At 47.3% G+C, this 19691-nt stretch overlaps 1 protein-coding gene across 1 annotated transcript in view; it reads left to right on the top strand.

Moving 5' to 3' along the window:
• Positions 1-4425: 4425 nt before the first annotated feature.
• The window catches only part of LOC145357704 (OTU domain-containing protein 4-like), an 83910-nt gene continuing 68644 nt past the window's right edge, over positions 4426-19691 (top strand). The window contains exons 1-3 of the mRNA XM_080211130.1: positions 4426-4463; positions 5627-5837; positions 7757-7789. Of these exons, the coding sequence (XP_080067256.1) occupies positions 4426-4463; positions 5627-5837; positions 7757-7789 (282 nt within the window). The remainder of the gene's footprint in view (positions 4464-5626; positions 5838-7756; positions 7790-19691) is intronic.

Below are 19691 nucleotides of genomic sequence, written 5' to 3'. Positions count from 1 at the left end.
TTGAAGATTTTGCAGAACCAGTCAGCAGAATATTATAATGAAATCCAGCCATTGACATAGCCTTGGAGGGAAAGTGGAGGGGGGGAAGGTGGTATGGGGCAAGTAGGTGATGCACATTTCATTAGCCTTCGTCCAGGAGTGACCTGCACGGTAGCGCAGTGGTTAGCACTGCTGCTCCACAGCTCCAGGGACCAGGGTTCGATTCCCGGCTCGGGTCACTGTCTGTGTGGAGTTTGCACATTCTCCTCGTGTCTGCGTGGGTTTCCTCCGGGTGCTCCAGTTTCCTCCCACAGTCCAAAGATGTGCGGGTTAGGTTGATTGGCCGTGATAAAATTGCCCCTTGGAGTCCTGAGATGCGTCAGTTAGTGGGATTAGATATGTAAGGATATGGGGGTAGGGTCTGGGTGGAATTGTGGTCAGTGCAGACTTGATGGGCCGAATGGCCTCTTTCTGTAATGTAGGCTTTCTATGAATTCTGTGATTCTACAGATCGGAATTCTCTTGCTGTTCACGCTGATGGGATTCTTCGGTCCAGCCCACATCGCACTCCCGCCTGCAGGTTTCCCACCAGTGTGGGGGTGACATCAATGGGAATTCCCATTGACAGCAGCGGGATCGGAGAATCCCATCGCTAGCAAAAAACACACCCCCTCCCCTGGCTGGGTGGGAGGGAGGCTGGAGAATCTCGCCCTCTGTGTTTTACACCTGTATAAAGGTGGTCAAGAAATTTAGCAAGGAAGAAAATGAGCTTATTAAAAGTAAATCATGATAAATAAGAGTAAGGTCGCATTGAGTGGGGGAACAGGTGAATATCATTGACAAGATAACTAACTATCTGTTAGTACTCTCGTTACAGATGTACCCTTAGTTGTAGGAAAAATCAGCAGGGTTGGAACAGCAAGTTCAAAATTCAAAGTTGCTTCAGCTAATCCATTTGAAAATCCAAGTTTTGGGAATGAATTCTGATCTTGCTGCATGTTTTATAATGCTTGACACAAACTAAAGTTTGCTTTTTTGAAGTTTATTTATTTGTGTCACAAACAGGTTTACATTAACACTACAATGAAGTTACTGTGAAAATCCCCCAGTCGCCACACTCCGACGCCTGCTTGGTACATTGAGGGAGAATTTAGCATGGCCAGTGCACCCTAACCAGCATGTCTCTTAGACTATGAGAGGAAAGCAGAGCGTCAGGAGGAAACCCACGGGGAGAATGTGCAAACTCCACACAGACAGTGACCCAAGACAGGTATCAAGTCTGGTCCCCTGCCATTGTGAGCAGCAGTGCTAACCACTGTGCCACCATGCTGCTCCACCTATTGAGTAACCCTGTTTTATATTTAAAAGTGTTGCAGGTTGCTTTAAGAGCTGGTCACATGATTTGATGGTAATGTCATTAAGGTCTTTGCAGGCTGCTGTTTTGCTTGCAGTTTTATATTCTGTACAGAGCAGAGAGCAGCTCCGCTGTTATTATTTTGAATTTACAAACCACATCTTTTTGTGCTAAACCCCACACCCCTAATATAGTTAGGACATTACAAACCTCCAAGTTTTTAGCACAATTGTCAGTTTACTGTAACTGAAATCTAACCATGTCTATAACAAAGAAATGCTTTTAATCCTTCAGTTGCTCCATAAAAATGAAACAATTCCAGTGAAAGTGCTGTCATGGCAATGTTTTATTAAGCATGCATTATGATTGTAATGTGTCTGATAAATTGTAAAAGTTCAGTTAACTTGAAGGGAATGCAAAATTGGATCACTGTCGCCAATATATCATTCCAGTTATAAAGTGCAGCCATGGGATTTAACAACAGAATTGACTGAACTAACTGAACAAAATTTCACACTTCAAAATCATTTACATAATAGTTTTATATCCAGTGGTGTCTGTAGACCATCTGCACCTCAACTCCATTATCTCACCTTGGTCCATATCTGTCAACACTACCTACCAATGATATCTCTAGTTATCTCAATATTGAAATGCCCAATTGTCTTTACAGAGGGATCACACACTCAGGCATCTGATCATTGCCACCCAGGACAAAGCAGTCCTCTTGACTGGAACTCCGTTCACACCCTCCGCCAACAGTGCACAGTGGCAGCAGTGTGTTCCATCCACAAAATGCACGTCTGCAAATCACCAAGGCTCCTTTGAAAGCACCTTCCAAACCGCAAGTTCTACTACCTTGAAGGATAAGAGCAGCAGATGCAGAGATCAGACAGAAGATAGCATTGTTGCCTCATAGTGCCAGGGGCGCAGGTTCAATTCCAACCTTGGGTGACTATCTATGTGGAATTTGCACGTCCTCCCCATGTCTGCGTGGCTTTCCTTGGATGCTCTGTTTTCTTCCCACACTCCAAAGACGTGCAGGTTAAGTGGATTGGCCATGCTAAATTGACCTGAGCGTCAGGGGGTTTAGCAGCGTAAATACTTGGGTTCACTGGGATAGAACCTGTGTTGGATTGTTGCAGGCTTGATGGGCCAAATGGCCTTCTTCTGCATTGTAGGGATTCCATAGTGATTCTATTCTATCGACCTGCAAGTTCCCTCAAGGCTTCACACCATCATGACTTAGAAATACATTTTCATTCCTCAATCCTGGGACTCTCTATCTAACAAAGGTGGGATTGCCATCACGGGGCGGGGGGCTACAACCTTCTTGCTTGACTTGTGGCAGGTGATTCATTTCACTAAAGAATTTTGGCTTTGTAAGATACAAAAGTGAGTAGATAATCTCAGTTGTGCTGCAGCTGGAGAACTGTGTGTAATTTTTCACACACAAGAGCAGGAAGAAAAGCGATGGGAAACAAATCAGAGTAAATTCTCTGGACGTGTTATCTGGTGCGCAGGGTTACAATTCTGAATTGTGTAGTATTAGATAGAAACAATACAGAAATACTGTGCTGGTATTTCTAATCCACACAGGCCACCTCTCTCTATCGCTCTTCATCTCATCTGAAGAGAAGGTTTGAGCACTCGGGGTCTTTCTTTTCCTGCAGTTGAGAATGTTAAAGAGTGACTTCACGGAGGTTCTGGAGCTTAGGAATGATTACAAAAGACACGTCAATCTTAGAATCCCTACAGTACAGAAGGACGCCATTCGGCCCATCGAGTCTATACCAAACACAATCCCGCCTAGGCCCTATTCCCTGTAACCTCACACATTTACTCTGCTAATCCTCCTGACGTGGAGTAGTCCTCTGTAATCTGTAAACTGTCTGTGCTGTTATATGCTCTGTCTGAGGCCAGAACTCTCCATTCACCTGACGAAGGGGCAAACCCTGAAAGCTTGCGAGTTTATTATCAAATAAATTGGTTGGACTTTAACCTGGTGTTGTCCGACTTCTTACAGTGTGAATCCCCCTGACACCAGGGTCAATTTAGCATGGCCAATCAACCTAACCCGCACGTCTTTGCATTGTGGGAAGAAACCGGAGCACCCAGAGTAAACTCCATACAGACAGCGACCCAAGGCCAGAATGAACCTGGGACCCTGGCACTGTGAGGCAGCAATGCTAACCACTGTGGCCTAAAGTCTTGATAATGCACAACTTCAGAAACAGAGGGGAGGAAACTGGTGGGGGGGGGGGGGGGGGGTAACACACCGAAGAAACATCAGCCTGAGTGAAGCAAATGCCTCAAATTTGATTAGATTTGATTTATTATTGTTACATGTATTAGTATACAGTGGAAAGGATTGTTTCTTGCATGCTGTCCAAACAAGGCATACCGTTCACAGAGAAGGAAAGGAGAGAATGCAGAATGTAGTGTTCAGTCATAATGAGGTTGTAGAGAAAGATCAACTTAACGTGAGGTAGATCCGTTCAAAAGTCTGATGGCAGCAGGGAAGAAGCTGTCCTTGAGTCGGGTTACCCGCTAATCCCTCTAAGCTACACATCCCAGGACACTAAGGGGCAATTTTACCATGGCTAATCAACTTAATCTGCGCATCTTTGGACTGTGGGAGCACCTGGAGGAAACCCACGCAGACATGAGGAGAATGTGTAAACTCCACACAGACAGTGACCCGAGCCAGGAATCGAACCCAGGACCCTGGAGCTCTGAAGCAGCAGTGCTAACCACTGTGCCACCGTGCCGCCCACGTGGCCTCAGACTTTTGTATGCAAGTTTGGCACATCAGACAGACTCTGCGGAGAAACAGATAGAAACTCTTCCTCAGAACAGGAAAATATTCCAGATAAACAGCACTTAACAAGGAAAGTAAGATAAGTGCACGCGTAGAAAACTGTAGCAAATGACCTGTGAAGTGATATGGTGTGCAGGGAGGAGAGGATGGAAGAGATATTCATCGGAGACATGATGAGAGCAGAAAAGTAAAGGACGTGTGGGAGACGCAGGGTTTGAGATGAGCTGAAGGACAATCATTAAGTGGAATGGGAAGCAAGAAAACTGTCAAAATGGAGCCTGCTGCAGTGGGCCAGGAGTCTGGTGAAAGGTAAGCTTGAATCTGACGGGTGTGGGCTACACTGCCAGCACAGTGTCCCAGTGAGTGGGTTGCGATAGTGCTCCCATTCCCGGCATTAACCCCCTCAACCTCCTCCTTTCCCAAATGCCGAACCCCTCCTGGGCTACCTGCTCGTGGTGCAGGGCCAAGAGAAGGTCGGAGGCCTTGGCATGTGACAGAGGGATGCAATACTCGCACACCGTCTCGGTGACAGGCCGGTGCTGCTGATGACTTTCCCAGGTATTTGTAAAGGACGCTCCAGGCTGTAACACAGCCAGGGCCTAGCCTGTCACTGGCAGCACGTCAACGGAGAGCTGCATTAGTCAAGGTGTTCAGTCAGGAGGGAATTGCAAAGCATGCTGGTAAACCGGTAGACAAGGCCTGAGAACATCTGCTCGCAGTGGCCTTGGGTTTAATTCTCACTGCAGGTTTTTTTTTTAACTTCGGAAATAAAATCTTCATTAATTATTGTAGGTGGCAATCTCCAGGGCAGGTAAGGGAAAGCCCTCTGGTGTCTGACTGACACCTGGATTGATTGACTAAGGCCTATAAGGCAGAAGTGTTGATTTAAATCAGAAATAATAAAGTGCGGTGATTCTCCTCAGGGCTGCTATCTGCCACTGAGGCAGATGCTATCGCAGCACAGGCCTACCGGCGGTTATTAAAACTTCAAAGTCAGTCGTGCGATGCAGGTCACAAATCATAAAACATCTCCCTGTGGCTCTGACTTCACTGAGCAAAACTCACCTGGAACTGCCGCATAAACAACACAATTAAAAGCTTCTGAAGGAGAGGTGATAGTTGTGGGGAATTTATTCTTCTCGTTTACCCCTGCAGTTTAGTGTGTGTTTCAGTGTCAGCTCCTGACGCGCTGAGTAAAAGGGAAGAGGCACCATTCGCTCTCTGTCAGTGATACAGCGTTGGCCTAATTTTGGCTTCACATTAATTCAGGACAGGCCTGGACTCCAGGCTGCAACGCGGTCAGGGCCTAGCCTGGGCCCCAGGCTTGCCGGGCCTGTCTAGGCCGGATTTCAAATCAGGCTGCGCACTGACGGGTTAGATCAGGCAGTAAAATATTTCAGCTTCATTTTCCTGGGCAGGGCTGCCTGTTAAACTCATCGGTTGCAGCGTCGCGCGTCCTGTCTCCTTCCCAGAGTTCAGGCCGGCCTGGTGATCCGAGAAAGAGCTGATCACCAGAGAAAAGGCTGGCCTCGAATGCGTGGTGGCAGGAAGGTTAACAAGGAGCTGATCCGCAAGGCAGGCCTGTCAGCCCGACTTGGAGCTGCAGCGTGTCGGAAAAACCTTACGATGGGGGGCAAAGTATCTGCATTGCTGCAGCTGCTGGCATCAAAGACCCTTTTAATGGTAATGTTCCGGGGAGAAGGCAGGGAACTGACTGAAGTTTAAAACCCGCTCATTTATATTGCAGATTTGTGCCATTCTAAGGGTGTGTACGGGACACTGAGTGAATGTTCTTGGGATGTTGATAACGCAGCACTTACTATCCAGTCCTGAAAATGTTGGGGTCAATCACGTAGAGATGGGTGTGGAATCATATCAAGTCTGATCTTGGTGGATGTCAGTGGAACGGTTGGGCTTTAAGGACCGTCTGGATATTGCCACGAACATTTCTCTCTGGCTTCAGCTGAGACAAGGCCAAATGTACTGAACTCAATTTCATACCAAGCCCTGGTTGACCTGAGTTCATTCTCACTGATTCACTGGCTCCCATGCCACCACGCCCACTCCTACAGATGGTGTGGAATTGATAGGTGCCAGAGACTAAAAATACAACCCCACTCAGGAGGGCAACTGAGCAAAATGGCCAGAACGTAGAATCACCACATCAAGAGAAGCAAAATCACAAAGCAAAAAGCAAAAAGCTAAATATAAACTGTTTGTTTCTGTCTTGCAACAAAAAGTACTTAAGCCTATTCTCTTTCTGTGTCATTTGTAATGGTGTGTGCGTGTATGTGACATGTGAATGTAGTTGTGATTTTGGCATTTTTTAAAAATTCAGCCAATAATTTCAATAAATTTATCCCATTCTTTGTTTAACCTGAGAAAATGTGTCTGACTAATTATTTTCAATCTGAAAGGGTAAATAGTGGGATTCCTGCAATTTACTAAATACCATAAATCATAGAACCCTACAGTGCAGAAAGAGGCCTTTCAGCCCATCGAGTCTGTACCGAACACAATCCCATCCAGGCCCTACCCCCATATCCCTACATATTATACCACTAATCCCTCTAACCTACACATCCCTGGACACTAAGGGGCAATTTCTTAGCACGGCCAATCAACCTAACCCGCACATCTTTGGACTGTGAGAGGAAACAGGAGCACCCGGAGGAAACCCACGCAGACACGAGGAGAATGTGCAAACTCTACACAGACAGTGACCCGAGCCAGGAATCGAACCCAGGACCCTGGAGCTGTGAAGCAGCAGTGCTAACCCACTGTGCTACCATGCCGCCCCATCTGAAATGTTATGGTCAGACATGGAGTGAAAGGATTGAAGTGGGAGGACCCCTCAGAGGAGCCCTCTGTCATCAGTCCTGGAGGTGGGATCGAGGCAGAGTCAGTGTTGGTGGGTAAGTCCATATCGCCTTGGGACTTGGACCCAGACAGTGACTGCCCAGAGGAGGACAGCTGCTTGATGGTGGGGCATGAAGGGGCAATTTGGAGTCCATTTGCAGTGAGGCAGTGGACCCTCTCATGCCCCCACCAAGGTGTACCCTCATCCCCCCAGACAACTCCGGGACTTTTATATTCCCATCTCAAGAGTCCAGCTAGCCCTTGACTGCTGGTTGGATCTAGTCCTGTTGGTCTAGTCTGCCTGTGCTTATGCCAAAGGGGTACCGGACCTGGACTGAAACGAACGGTGCTGGTTAGATGGTTTCCTGTCTGGGCAAACTGGCAGGAGCTGGAAGCCAAAGTCTCCGCTTGCCTGAGTTGCTGGACAGGACTGCTCCGAGTGCTGTCCCACAGGGCACGAGATCTCAAGATTAACCAGCTGATCACCTCTATACTGTGGTACCAGCTGGTCACTGTAACCCCTCTCCCTGACGGGGGGTGTATTAACAAGCCCTTTAATCACATCTTGATTCAATGTTTTAAGTTTCCTTTATGTTTTTTTTTCATTTTGGGCCGTTTCCTCTTCTCAGGGGCCACCCTCCTTGTTTTATCCCTCAGTTTGTTTACTTCAACAGCTTTCGCTAAACGGAAGGTTGGAATTTTTTGTGCGAACTGTTGTTTCAGTTGGCACTTGTGTGTTCCAGAAGGCGAAACTCTGGAAGGTGAAACTCCAGAAGGTGAGTTTAAGGTTTAAGGTGCTGGGGAGCAGGTACAGAGGAGATGTCAGGGGTAAGTTTTTCACTCAGAGGGCGGTGAGTGAGTGGAATCGGCTGCCGTTGGTGGTGGTGGAGGTGAACTCGCTGGGGTCTTTTAAGAGACTTCTGGATGAGTATATGGGATTTAATGGGATTGAGGGTTATAGATAGGCCTGGTAGGTAGGGATATGATCGGTGCAACTTGTGGGCCGAAGGGCCTGTTTGTGCTGTAGTGTTCTATGTTCTATGTGAATTGCCAGTAACTTAACTTCCAGTGGACTTCATTTTCATTGGAAGGGAGGTTGTTCTCTGCTGTATTAAGGATTAGAAATAGCAAAGCAAAATAGTAAATAGTAACGATTGCCATTGGTATACTTGCTGTTGACTTTGCGATTATATCAGCTTGTTGTTTTAATAATTTATCATTGTGTGGAAACATTCAAGTGATTAATCTTTGTAGTGAAGGGGCTGGTGCTGGCTACCCACCATGTTAATAGGGTTACCATGATTTTCTTGACCGATCTAATCCTAATTCTTGATCGATCGCATTCTAAACTGTAAACTGTCTGTGCTTTATATGTTCTGTCTGAGGCCAGAACTCTCCATTCGCCTGACGAAGGGGAAAACCCCGAAAGCTTGTGAGTTTACTATCAAATAAATCGGTTGGACTTAAACCTGGTGTTGTCCGACTTCTTAGTGTACTTTCTTGACCGTGGCAGCTTGTCGGATACAGGCGATGGTTGACGGGGAATTAGTCACCTTCACAACTTCCTTGATAAGGAGACGGGTCAATTCTGCCACGTTCCAGTAACACCCATTTTGAACAGGGGTAATAAAATGGACTGAAATTAACAAAGAACAACACAGCACGGGAAACAGGCCCTTCGGCCCAACGAGCCCGCGCTGCCATCTTAACGATGTGTCTTTCCTCCTCCACCCTTGACCCATGTCTATGCTGTATGATGTATTTGGAAAGTAATTTAAAATAAAAGAAAGTTGGGACTTGTGTATATATACCGAGGAACAGTGTCTTTATTTTGTTTAAGAATAAATACCATTCCTTCCCAGTCAGGCTTCCTGAGTGGTTACAAATAACCAAAACCCTGGCAGACCTCACCACAATAAAAGCCTTTAGACACTCAGTTACCTTGACTCAAACTCCAACCCTTTGTGGTTTTGAGGGTCCGATTAAGGTCTATAACCTCCTGCAGTGCAAGCTCTCAGCACTTTCACTGAGGCATTTTCACTAATGGTTCAGAATTAAGCGGCAAGAATGCCTTAAATCGGATTTGGGCAGCCAGTTCTGCAATTATCTCAGTGACAGGTCCCATTGTGCTAAAAGCAAATGGTATTATTCCTGAGCTGATTGACGCAGGCTCTCAGTGTGTGTGAGAGTAGACAGCTTCAGTGTTCACACCAACCCACGAAACTGTTTTGTAATCATTTACCTTTTCAATACAGAGAGCTTTCTCAATGGAAAGTGACAGCACAAACTGAGTACAAGGCAGTGTCTCTGTAGCCTCGGGACCCCCTGCTGTTATGTTGCATTTAGATTGTCTACTTTTTTGCCTCCCAATTGTTCTTGACTCCCTCTTCCCCGCAATTGCATTGTGAGTGGATTCCACACAGCAACAATATAGCGCACACACTGCCTGAAAGGGGGAGTGGAAACAGGTTCAGTTTAACTTTCAAATTGAAATAGTCATAAAGAGGCGAAAGGAGAAAGAATCCGGGGCTATGGGGAAAGGCAAGGGTTAGTGGGACGAGTTAAATCGCTGCAGCAAAAAAAATCAACACAGTCGCAATGGGCTGAATGGCCTCCTTTCGCACTCTTGATTCTGGTTCGAACTGGATGGACGCAGCTCCTGAAAAGTCCAAACTCCCACTGGCACCTGCTTGTTGTTTGTTAAAGCGTTTCACATTTTGTGATCTCGTGGAGTGACAGGCAGCAGCTGGGTTGGTTGGATTATCGAAAGGTGCCTTGCCTACCTATCGTTAAGCTGCAACGCAAGGCTACACTGCCTGATAAACAGCAGAAGTACCCAGCTGCAGACAGAGCTAAGCAGTCCCATAACAGATACACGCACCCAAGTCCCTGCAGTCCTGTTACGTTCGGCCATGAATGTTGGTGGACAACTTAAAAAGTAATGGGAGCACGAGGGGCTGCCCTGCACATCAGTACTAAATGTAGGGCTGGAGCATTTGTCACACCATTCAGCCATATCAGTGGATGGTGGGTGACTTGTATCAGAACCTCCAGGTGGTGTTCCCATGTATCTGCTGCCCTTTACCTTCTAGATGGCAGCGCTCATGGGTTTGGAAGGAGCTGCCCAAGGAACCTTGGTGAGTTCCTACACTGAATCTTGTACACAGTGCAGCATTGGCGATGGAGGGTTTGAATGTTTGAAGGGCGACCAGTCAGGTGGGTTGCTTTGTTGTGGACGGTGTCATGTCTTGTTGGAGCGGCACTCATCCAGGCAAATGGAGGGTATTCCTTCACCCTCCTGACTTGTGTCAGGACTTGTGGTCAGTCTTTGGGGAGTCTGGAGGTGAGTTACTCACTGCAGGATCTCTAGCCTCTGACCTGCTCTGGTAGGCACAGTATTTATATAGCTGGTCCAGTTGAGTTTGGGGTCAATGGTGACCTGCAGGTTCTTGATAGCGGGGGAATCAGTGGTGGTAATGCCATTGAACGTCAAGGGTGATGGATATATCATCTTGCTGGATGATCCATCTCAGCCTTCTCTGGGGGTGCTGGCATTACCGATTCACCACAATTCACTCCATGTGCTGTCAAGAGCTGGTTGAGTGCACTGGATACAGCAAAGTCTATGGGCTCTGACAACATCTTGGTGTAGTGTTGAAGATGTGTGTTCTAGAATTAGGTATGACCTTAGTCAAGCTGTTTCGGCTACAACACTGACATCTACCTGCAAGGTGGAAAATTGCTCAGGTACGTCCTGTCCACAAAACACCAGACAAACCCAAACTGGTCCAATCTCATCAGCAAAGAATAGAAAGTACGGTCGATAGTACTTATACAGCAGTAACTTCCTTACTGGCATCTAGTTTGGTAACCCCCAAGGCTACTTGTCTTCTGATTTCAATTCAACCTTGTTCTAAACAGGGTCAAAATAGCAGAATTGCAGAGGTGGGAGGAGAAAGATTGCCCTTAACATCAAGGCAGCATCAAGTATCCTGATTAAAATAGAAGTCATTTGAAATTGGGGCTTGGAAATATATCACTTTTACTTTGTTGTTACTAGACCAAAATAAGGGCTACAGCTACAGAACTAAATTAGGAAATTTAGTACAGAGGGCAGTAACATACACTCTGTAACACAGAGCCAGCAACACTCAATATAACATACTCTGTAACACACAATATAATACACTCTGTGACATACAATATAACACATAATGTAACACACAATATAACATACGATATAACAAACCCTGTAACACACAATATAACAGTCCCTGTAATGCACAATTTAACACACAATATAGCACACAATGTAACACACAATATTACATGCTTTGTAACACATAACACACACTGTAACACACAATAGAATACACTATGTAACACACTATGTAATATACAATGTAACACACAATATAACACGCCCTGTAACACGCAATATACTGCACAATATAACATAAATATATCATAGAAACATAGAACATTACAGCACAGTACAGGCTCTTCAGCCCTCAATGTTGTTCCAAGCTATGTCCAATCCCAAGATCAAGCTATCCCACTCCCTATCATTCTGGAGTGCTCCATGTGCCTGTCCAATAACTGCTTGAAAGTTCCTAAAGTGTCCGACTCCACTATCACAGCAGGCATCGCATTCCACACCCCAAACACTCTCTGAGTAAAGAATCAACCTCAGACATCCCTCCTATATCTCCCACCATGAACCTTATAGTTATGCCCCCTAGTAACAGCTACATCCGCCCGAGGAAATAGTCTCTGCACGTCCACTGTATCAATCCCTCTCATCATCTTATAAACTTCTATTAAGTCGCCTCTCATCCTCCTCCGCTCCAAAGATAAAAGCCCCAGCTCCCTCAACCTTTCCTCATAAGACCTACCCTCCAAACCAGGCAGCATCCTGGTAAATCTCCTCTGCACTCTCTCCAATGCTTCCACATCCTTCTTATAGTGAGGTAACCAGAACTGAACACAATATTCCAAATGTGGTCTCACCAAGGTCCGGTATAGTTGCAGCATAACCCCACGGCTCTTAAACTCAAGCCCCCTGTTAATAAACGCTAACACACTATAAACCTTCTTCACGGCTCTTTCGACTTGAGTAGTAACCTTCAGGGATCTGTGCATATGAACCCCAAGACCTCTCTGTTCCTCCACATTCCTTAGAACCTTGTAGTTGACCCTGTAATCTGCATTCAAGTTTGTCATACCAAAATGAATCACCTCGCACTTATCAGGGTTAAACTCCATCTGCCACTTTTCTGCCCAGCTCTGCATCTTATCAATGTCTCTTTGCAGCCTGCAAGAGCCCTCCTCCTCATCCACTACTCCACCAATCTTGGTGTCATCAGCAAATTTACTGACCCATCCTTTAGCCCCCTCTTCCAAGTCATTGATAAAAATCACAAATAGCAGAAGACCCAGTACTGATCCCTGTGGTACACCGCTGGTAACTGGCCTCCAGTCTGAATACTTTCCTTCCTCCACCACCCTCTGTCTCCTATGATACATGATGTGGAGATGCCGGCATTGGACTGGGGTAAACACAGTAAGAAATCTCACAACACCAGGTTTAAGTCCGTTTCAGTTTCCGAAAGCTTGTGGGATTACTATCAAACAAACTGGTTGGACTTAAACCTGGTGTTGTGAGAATTCTTTCTATGAGACAGCCAGTTACTTATCCAATCGGCCAAATTTCCTTCTATCCCAAACATCCTTATCTTCTTCATGAGCCTACCATGGGGAACCTTATCAAACGCCTTACTAAAATCCATGCAGCATGCGACGGTGCAGAGGGGCCTCGTGGTCCTTGTGCATGAGTCGCAAAAACCCAGCTTGCAGGTGCAGCAGGTGGTCAGGAAGGCGAATGGGATGCTGGCCTTCATAGCGAGGGGGATTGAATATAAAAGTAGGGAGGTCTTGCTGCAGCTGTATAGGGCATTGGTGAGGCCGCAGCTGGAGTACTGTGTGCAGTTTTGGTCGTCGCACTTACGCAAGGATATTTTGGCCTTGGAGGGAGTGCAGAGGAGGTTTACTAGGCTGATACCGGAGTTGAGGGGGTTGAACTATGAGGAGAGGCTGAATAAACTAGGCTTGTACTCGTTAGAGTTTAGAAGAATGAGGGGAGATCTCATTGAGACGTATAAGATGATGAATGGGATGGATAGGATAGAGGTGGAGAGGCGCTTCCCGCTCAGAAAGGACAGTAGGACTAGAGGGCACAGCCTCAAGATAAAGGGGAGGCGGTTTAGAACGGAGTTGAGGAGGAACTTCTTCACTCAAAGGGTGGTGAATCTCTGGAATTCTCTGCCCGTTGAAGTGGTGGAGGCTACCTCGCTAAATATATTTAAGACGCGGGTTGATAGGTTTTTGATAGGCAAGGGGATTAAGGGTTATGAGGAGAGGGCGGGAATGTGGAACTGAGCCACGACAGATCAGCCATGATCTTATTGAATGGCGGGGCAGGCTCGAGGGGCTAGATGGCCTACTCCTGCTCCTATTTCTTATGTTCTTGTGTATGCAACATTAACTGCTCTACCTTCATCCACGCACTTAGTTACCACCTCAAAGAATTCAATCAAATTTGTGAGGCAGGACTTACCCTTCACGAATCCGTGCTGACTATTCCTGGATTAAGCTGCATCTTTCCAAATGGTCATAAATCCTACCCTCAGGACCCTTTCCATTAACTTACCGACCACCGAAGTAAGACTAACTGGTCTGTAACGCACCCTGTAAGACACAATACACAATAAACACATCCCGTAAGACACAATACAACACACAATGTAACACACAGGGCACAATTTTACCAGAAATTTAAGCCCATTTCCTTAGCATGCATTTAAATTGATTTATTGAACCCCGCGCCCAGCTCTATCGCCAAATCCCACTTTACCGTCTTCGGGTCCATTCTGGATCCGTGCTGTTATCAACATGCAGAATAAAAATCCGAAGCGGATTCCTATTCTGCAGGGGAACCTCCGAAGCCCATCCTCCTCGAACACCCTTCGCAGACCCCTCGCTAACCACCCTGGCAGACCCGCACCCACCCCCCCACGATCCGAATCCCCTGGCAGGCAGAACCCCCCCCCACCCCCGGCAGACCCCATCCTGATCAGAAACCCCCTGGGAGGCAGCCCCCCCCCCCCCACCCCGCCCCCGCCAAATCAGACCACCCCTGGGTGGCAGAACCTCCCCCCCTCCCCCCCATTCAGACCACCCTGCCATGGTCAGACCACTCCCCATGCTCCCCCCCCCACCCCACCCCCACAATCAGACATCCCCCCGCCCCTGGGAGGCAGGCACCCCCCTCGGTAGAGCACACCCCTAGCCTACCTGGATTGCTGCTCTTCCTCCACCAACTTTCTGACCTGCTCTCGTTGATGTGGAGATGCCGGCGTTGGACTGGGGTAAACACAGTAAGAAATTTCACAACACCAGGTTAGAGTCCTGTTGGACTGGTGTTGTGAGACTCCTTACTGCACTCGTTGGACAGCCTGCAGCACCTTCCTGGCCTTCCGCTGGCGTCTACCGGAGGAGGGGAAGGCGGGCTCAAATGGATCTCTGGTTGTTGGGGGGGAAAGTGGTGGAGGATGGACTTGAGAATCTCCACCACCCTCTTCCCTGTTCCGACAGCACTAAGCCCTGCCCCACAGTGCAGACCAGACTGGAGCTGGCAAAAAGCGTATGGGTGTGCTGGAGCGAGGATTCCGGGCTTGGATCTGTTTTACGCCCAGATCCAGCACTTAGCCTCCGATCGGTAAAATCTGGTCCACAGTGTAACACACAATATAACACACAATATAACACAACCTGTAACACACAATATAACACACCCTGTAACACACAATATAACACACCCTGTAACACACAATATAACACACCTTGTAACATACACACCCTGCAACAGGCAATGTAACAGACATTTTAACACTAACTGTATACACACAGACTGGAATTCTCCCACCTTGGAGAGTTTGTAGAGAGCAGATGCGGAGAGTCTAGTGAGAACCAAAATATGCAAAATCAAGTTTCAATTCTACCAATGATGGGTTAATGGTGAGTTGATCATCCCATTGGCTGGTGGTGTGAATTCCATTTACATTTATTTGCATCTCATTAATGCTCATTAAACAGCTGCCCATTGGAATCCCATCAGGCCTTTCATTCTTGTGTCTCTCCAGTGTGAAGTGACATTGGTCTGAAACCCGATTGTTAAAGAGTGATGTTCACAAAGCGGTCCTCAGCTCATCAGAGACTTTGAGATGAGGGTAACCCAGTGCTGTGCTGGTCCTGATGCGCTGTTCACCTCTCTGCCCGGGGCAGACCAATTCCTGCCCCCATCTCCATGCTGAGCTGGGCTTCATGGACAGCTCCGTGCTGCTGGATCCATGGACCCTCCTGTGTCAGCAAGTCAGATCAGTACAGTGCCTGGAGTTGGGGTGTACAGGCGTTCCCCCTCCTATACCCCCCGCTCCAGTTCCACATGGACAGCACTGTGTTGTGGGACTCATACAACCACCACAACAAAAGTTCATCTGGGGGTGGAGTGTGAGGTGAGGCTGTGGGGCAGGGGGCGGGGGGGGGGGGGGTCAGATTTATTGGCTGACAAAGACTAATGGGGGCAATGTGGTGGGAGGGCTGTGTAAGGAAGTGGAGAACAAAGAGCAAGGGCTCACAATGGCAGGCAGAGGAGCAAGAAGGTGGCTGATGTGAGGGATCAACTGGAGGGAAACTGGACCTCAACGATGCTGCAGGAAAAACTCACAAACAAGGGGGTCAAATGGATGACACGTGTTACTGGAAGGGGTTGGGTGCAGAATGCAGATGATGGTGTGGCTAACTTAGTGTCGGAAATGAGGGATGGTTCACACAAACACCAGACAGATCCGGGCTGCGGCACTTTGTGAAGGCCACTGTTGTCCTTGGTTCCCGTTGGAAGTGGGAATCAGGTCAAGGCTCCTATTTAAGTTCAGGGGCTGGAATGCAGGAGTCAAAGCGTGCGGACATTCCTGGAAAGGGACACAGACAATCTAGGGGCTAGGTGGACCTCTCAGTCTGAAGTCAGGAAAAGCAGAAGAGCAGCGGAAGCCTCTGGAAAGATATATTGAAGACCAGAACTTATGAATTTCATCATTGAACCAATGTGGCTCGAAACTCCACTCATTGACTGTGTGAGTGACCAAAAGTGAGTATAAACTCCACTCATTGACTTGATGGAAGCATGGTGTACCTGCAGGGAGGGGCAAGAGCTGTGTGACCCACATGGAAAATGCAGAGCTTGGTGTGCAGTCCCTCAGCGTGGCAGGCTCTGTACCCGGGGGATGATGATGGTCATATACAGCCTGTAGAAAGGAAGCACGTAACAGGTGTGGGTGGAGGGGTAGTGAAGGGTGTTATATGTGAACCTCTCATGGGGGTGGGGGAATGTGTCTCTGTGATGGTCCACACAGTCTGCAGATGGGGTGGGTACAGGTCTACCTGAGGCATGGACGTCTCATTGGGGGAGGGTGGGGTGGTGGGGGGTGGGAGTGAGTCTACGTCCACCATCACAATGACAGTGTTAGTGGCTGGAGGTTGGGGATGGCATCTCCATCAAGGGTTGCTGCCAGGAAGCCAGAGTAGCCACATGAGTGCAGTCCATTGCCCCCTGCACTCTCGGAGAATCTGACATAGCTACAAAGCCCGAGAATCTCTGAGGCTGGCTAAACTCATCCAGAGCAAAGGAGTCTCCAGGCAAACTAAAGGCACAGAGGTACAGGAAGGGTGGGTCAAACTCTGTCCTGTAATCCAGGCACAGCACAACCATCGCCACCTTCAGGTAAAATTGAGTGTTGCAGAATCAAAGCTAAGATTGGTACTGTCTGGGACGGATATGATATAATGTAAGAGGACAACTAAACTGAGCTCTGGGATACATACTCACTTTTGGTACTGTTACAGTGGCCCAGGTCGCTTACACAGAACCTAGAGCACGTTTCCCAGGAAGAAACGACAAACCAGATTTCTAGATTTGCACTTTTAAAGGGATTGGCACAACTCAGTGTGCTCAAGCCAAATATGGAAAAACTATACAGTGGGAGACAGGAATGCAGCCTTGGAGAATGAAGGCTACAGTGAAGGGAGCTGCTCCATCAGATCGGCCAGTCCATCAGTGAGGGAGGAATCGCAGGTTAATAATTAGTGCTGTTCACCAGTGTCTAAACAGACTCCACTCATTCATCGTTACATCAAGTCAATGACTGGAGTTCCGAGCCACGTTGGTTCAATGATGTAATTCATGAGTTCTGTTCTTTCCAGAGGCTGTGAGAATGGTTCAGGGAGATTTTATTCAAATCCTCATTTGAGGCAGGAGATGAAGGAGGGAAAGGTGTCTGCAGGAACCGCTCCAGTAGGAGGTACAGCATGTGGGAAAAGGTGAGGAGAAGGAGAGCATGAGCATCAACTGGCGCCTGAGGAGCAGACAATGGAGATAACAAAAGAGAAAATGCTGGAAAATTTCAGCAGGTCTGACAGCCTCAGTAAGGAGAGAAAAGAGTTTTGAATCCAGATGACCCTTTGTCTTGGAGATAACTTGTCACACTGAGGGTCTCCTTTCTACGTGCATGCAGGGCAGCGCAGAAAAGACCTGACACTATGTGGGTTTTTCTCTGCCAGTGGCCCTGAAAGTGATGGCAACACTCAATTTCTTCACCTTTGGGTCTTTCCAAGGAGCAATTGGAGACTGGGTGGCACTGCACAGTCAGCAATGCATTGGTACATTCAGGAGGTGACCAATACCCTTTACAGGAGGACCCATTATGTGCTCTGGAAGAGATTAGCCAGCCTCAGAGATTCTCGGGCTTTGTAGCTACGTCAGACTCTCCGAGAGTGCAGGGGGCAGTGGACTGCACTCATGTGCCTATCCTAGCTCCCCGGCAGCAACCCTTGATGTTCATCGACCACAACAGCTTCCACATGAAGTTGCCACGTGACCATGTATCCTGTACATGGTCCTGTATAAGGGGGAGACCATTTAAAACGGAGATGAGGAGAAATTTCTTCACTCAGAGAGTGGTGACCATTTTCCTACCCCAAAGGGCTGTAAAAGTTCAATCATTAAGTCTGTCTAAGACAGAAATCAATAGATTTCCAGAGACTAAAGACATCAAGAGGGATGGAGATAGCACATGGAAGTGACATTGAAATGGATGATCAACGAAGATCAAATTGAATGGTGGAGCAGGCTCGATGGGCCGAATGGCCTACTCTTGTTCAGATATTTCTGTCAACCCCTCACTTTGGGCACCCCAACAACTCTTTAGCACCTGAAGGATCTGGGGTGAAGTGTCCCATAGGTTACACAGTGAGTTAAATGAAACCTCTAAAGTGCTGGGTGTAACTCGCTCCCTGTGAGATACTTCCTGCAAGCTCATTCCCTCAGTCCATTTGGAACGTTCTCAGTGATTATACACGGGCTCTAACAGGACAATGTTTACGCGTGGAGGGATTCCAAGGGAAGTTTGCTCTTACTAAACAGCCTGTAGCCGGCAGCTGCTGTGTGATTTTTACCAGCTTTACTTTGCATGTTGTTGGCACTTAATTATGGAACAGAGTGAGCTGGAGAGGGGCTGGAATTCTCAATGGAGAATCAAAAGAGCATCGCAAGTCTGTGTGTGTGAAACCCTGGTCAGGGGCGGAGGTATTCCGTGACAATGACAGAGAATTCTTGTTTCTTGGGAAATGCCTTTCCACCTTGGAGAAGCCTAGCGTCATTTGACAATGCTAACGGCGCCATATCAATGCACCTTGTTGCTTTTGTTCTCAAGCAACACAGATGGAGCAATTAAAATTGCAAATGAGGCAGGATTCTTTAGAACCTAAACAAAAATATAGATAAATGGTCGTGTACTTTAATGATAGCTCACATCCCCCACTGATTTCATACATCCCCAACAGTTGCCAAGTCAAATATAAATAATGTTCGCCAGAATGAGATTAATTTTAATAATGCAAAACAACAACATGTTTATTTATGAAACGTTCGTTGGAGCTTTGGAAATGTATATCTTTTCAAAAAAAAAACCTCATAATTGCCAAGTGACTGACAGACCCACATTTCATTTTAATCTTCACAGTAAAATAATGTTCTCATTGAACAATGGAACATTACGCTAAAAACACGTGTCAGATTGTATCTCTGGGTGAGTACACTGAGCAACGCTAGCTCTCGACCTTCTTGTGCCTCAGTGAGAGGAAGAGGGGGGGCCACGGGGAGGGGATGAGGGTAAATGGACCCAAGGGGGAGAAAGGTCTTTAGGGACAAGGGTGGTCAGACCAGTTAATAAGGAATTTGACTCTGGGTCTAAGGCCAATGGCTAAGGAATTCTGGAGTTGTCGCATAGGAATTGGAGATGGCGCAGTAGCACAGTGGTTAGCACTGCTGCTTCACAGCTCCAGGGACCTGGGATTGATTCCCAGCTCGGGTCGCTGTCTGTGTGGAGATTGCACATTCTCCTCGTGTCTGCATGGGTTTCCTCCGGGTGCTCCGGTTTCCTCCCAAAGTCCAAAGATGTACAGGTTAGGTTGATTGACCACACAAAAATTGCCCTTAGTGACCTGAGATGCCTAGGTTAGAGGGATTAGCAGGTAAATATGTAGGGGTATGGGTGTAGGGCCTGG

Source organism: Carcharhinus amblyrhynchos, chromosome 24, assembly GCF_965287045.1.
Source record: "Carcharhinus amblyrhynchos chromosome 24, sCarAmb.v2.hapA, whole genome shotgun sequence".
Taxonomy (NCBI): Eukaryota; Metazoa; Chordata; class Chondrichthyes; order Carcharhiniformes; family Carcharhinidae; genus Carcharhinus; species Carcharhinus amblyrhynchos.
Note: the sequence above shows the minus strand (reverse complement) of the source record. Positions and strands in the feature narration are given on the sequence as shown.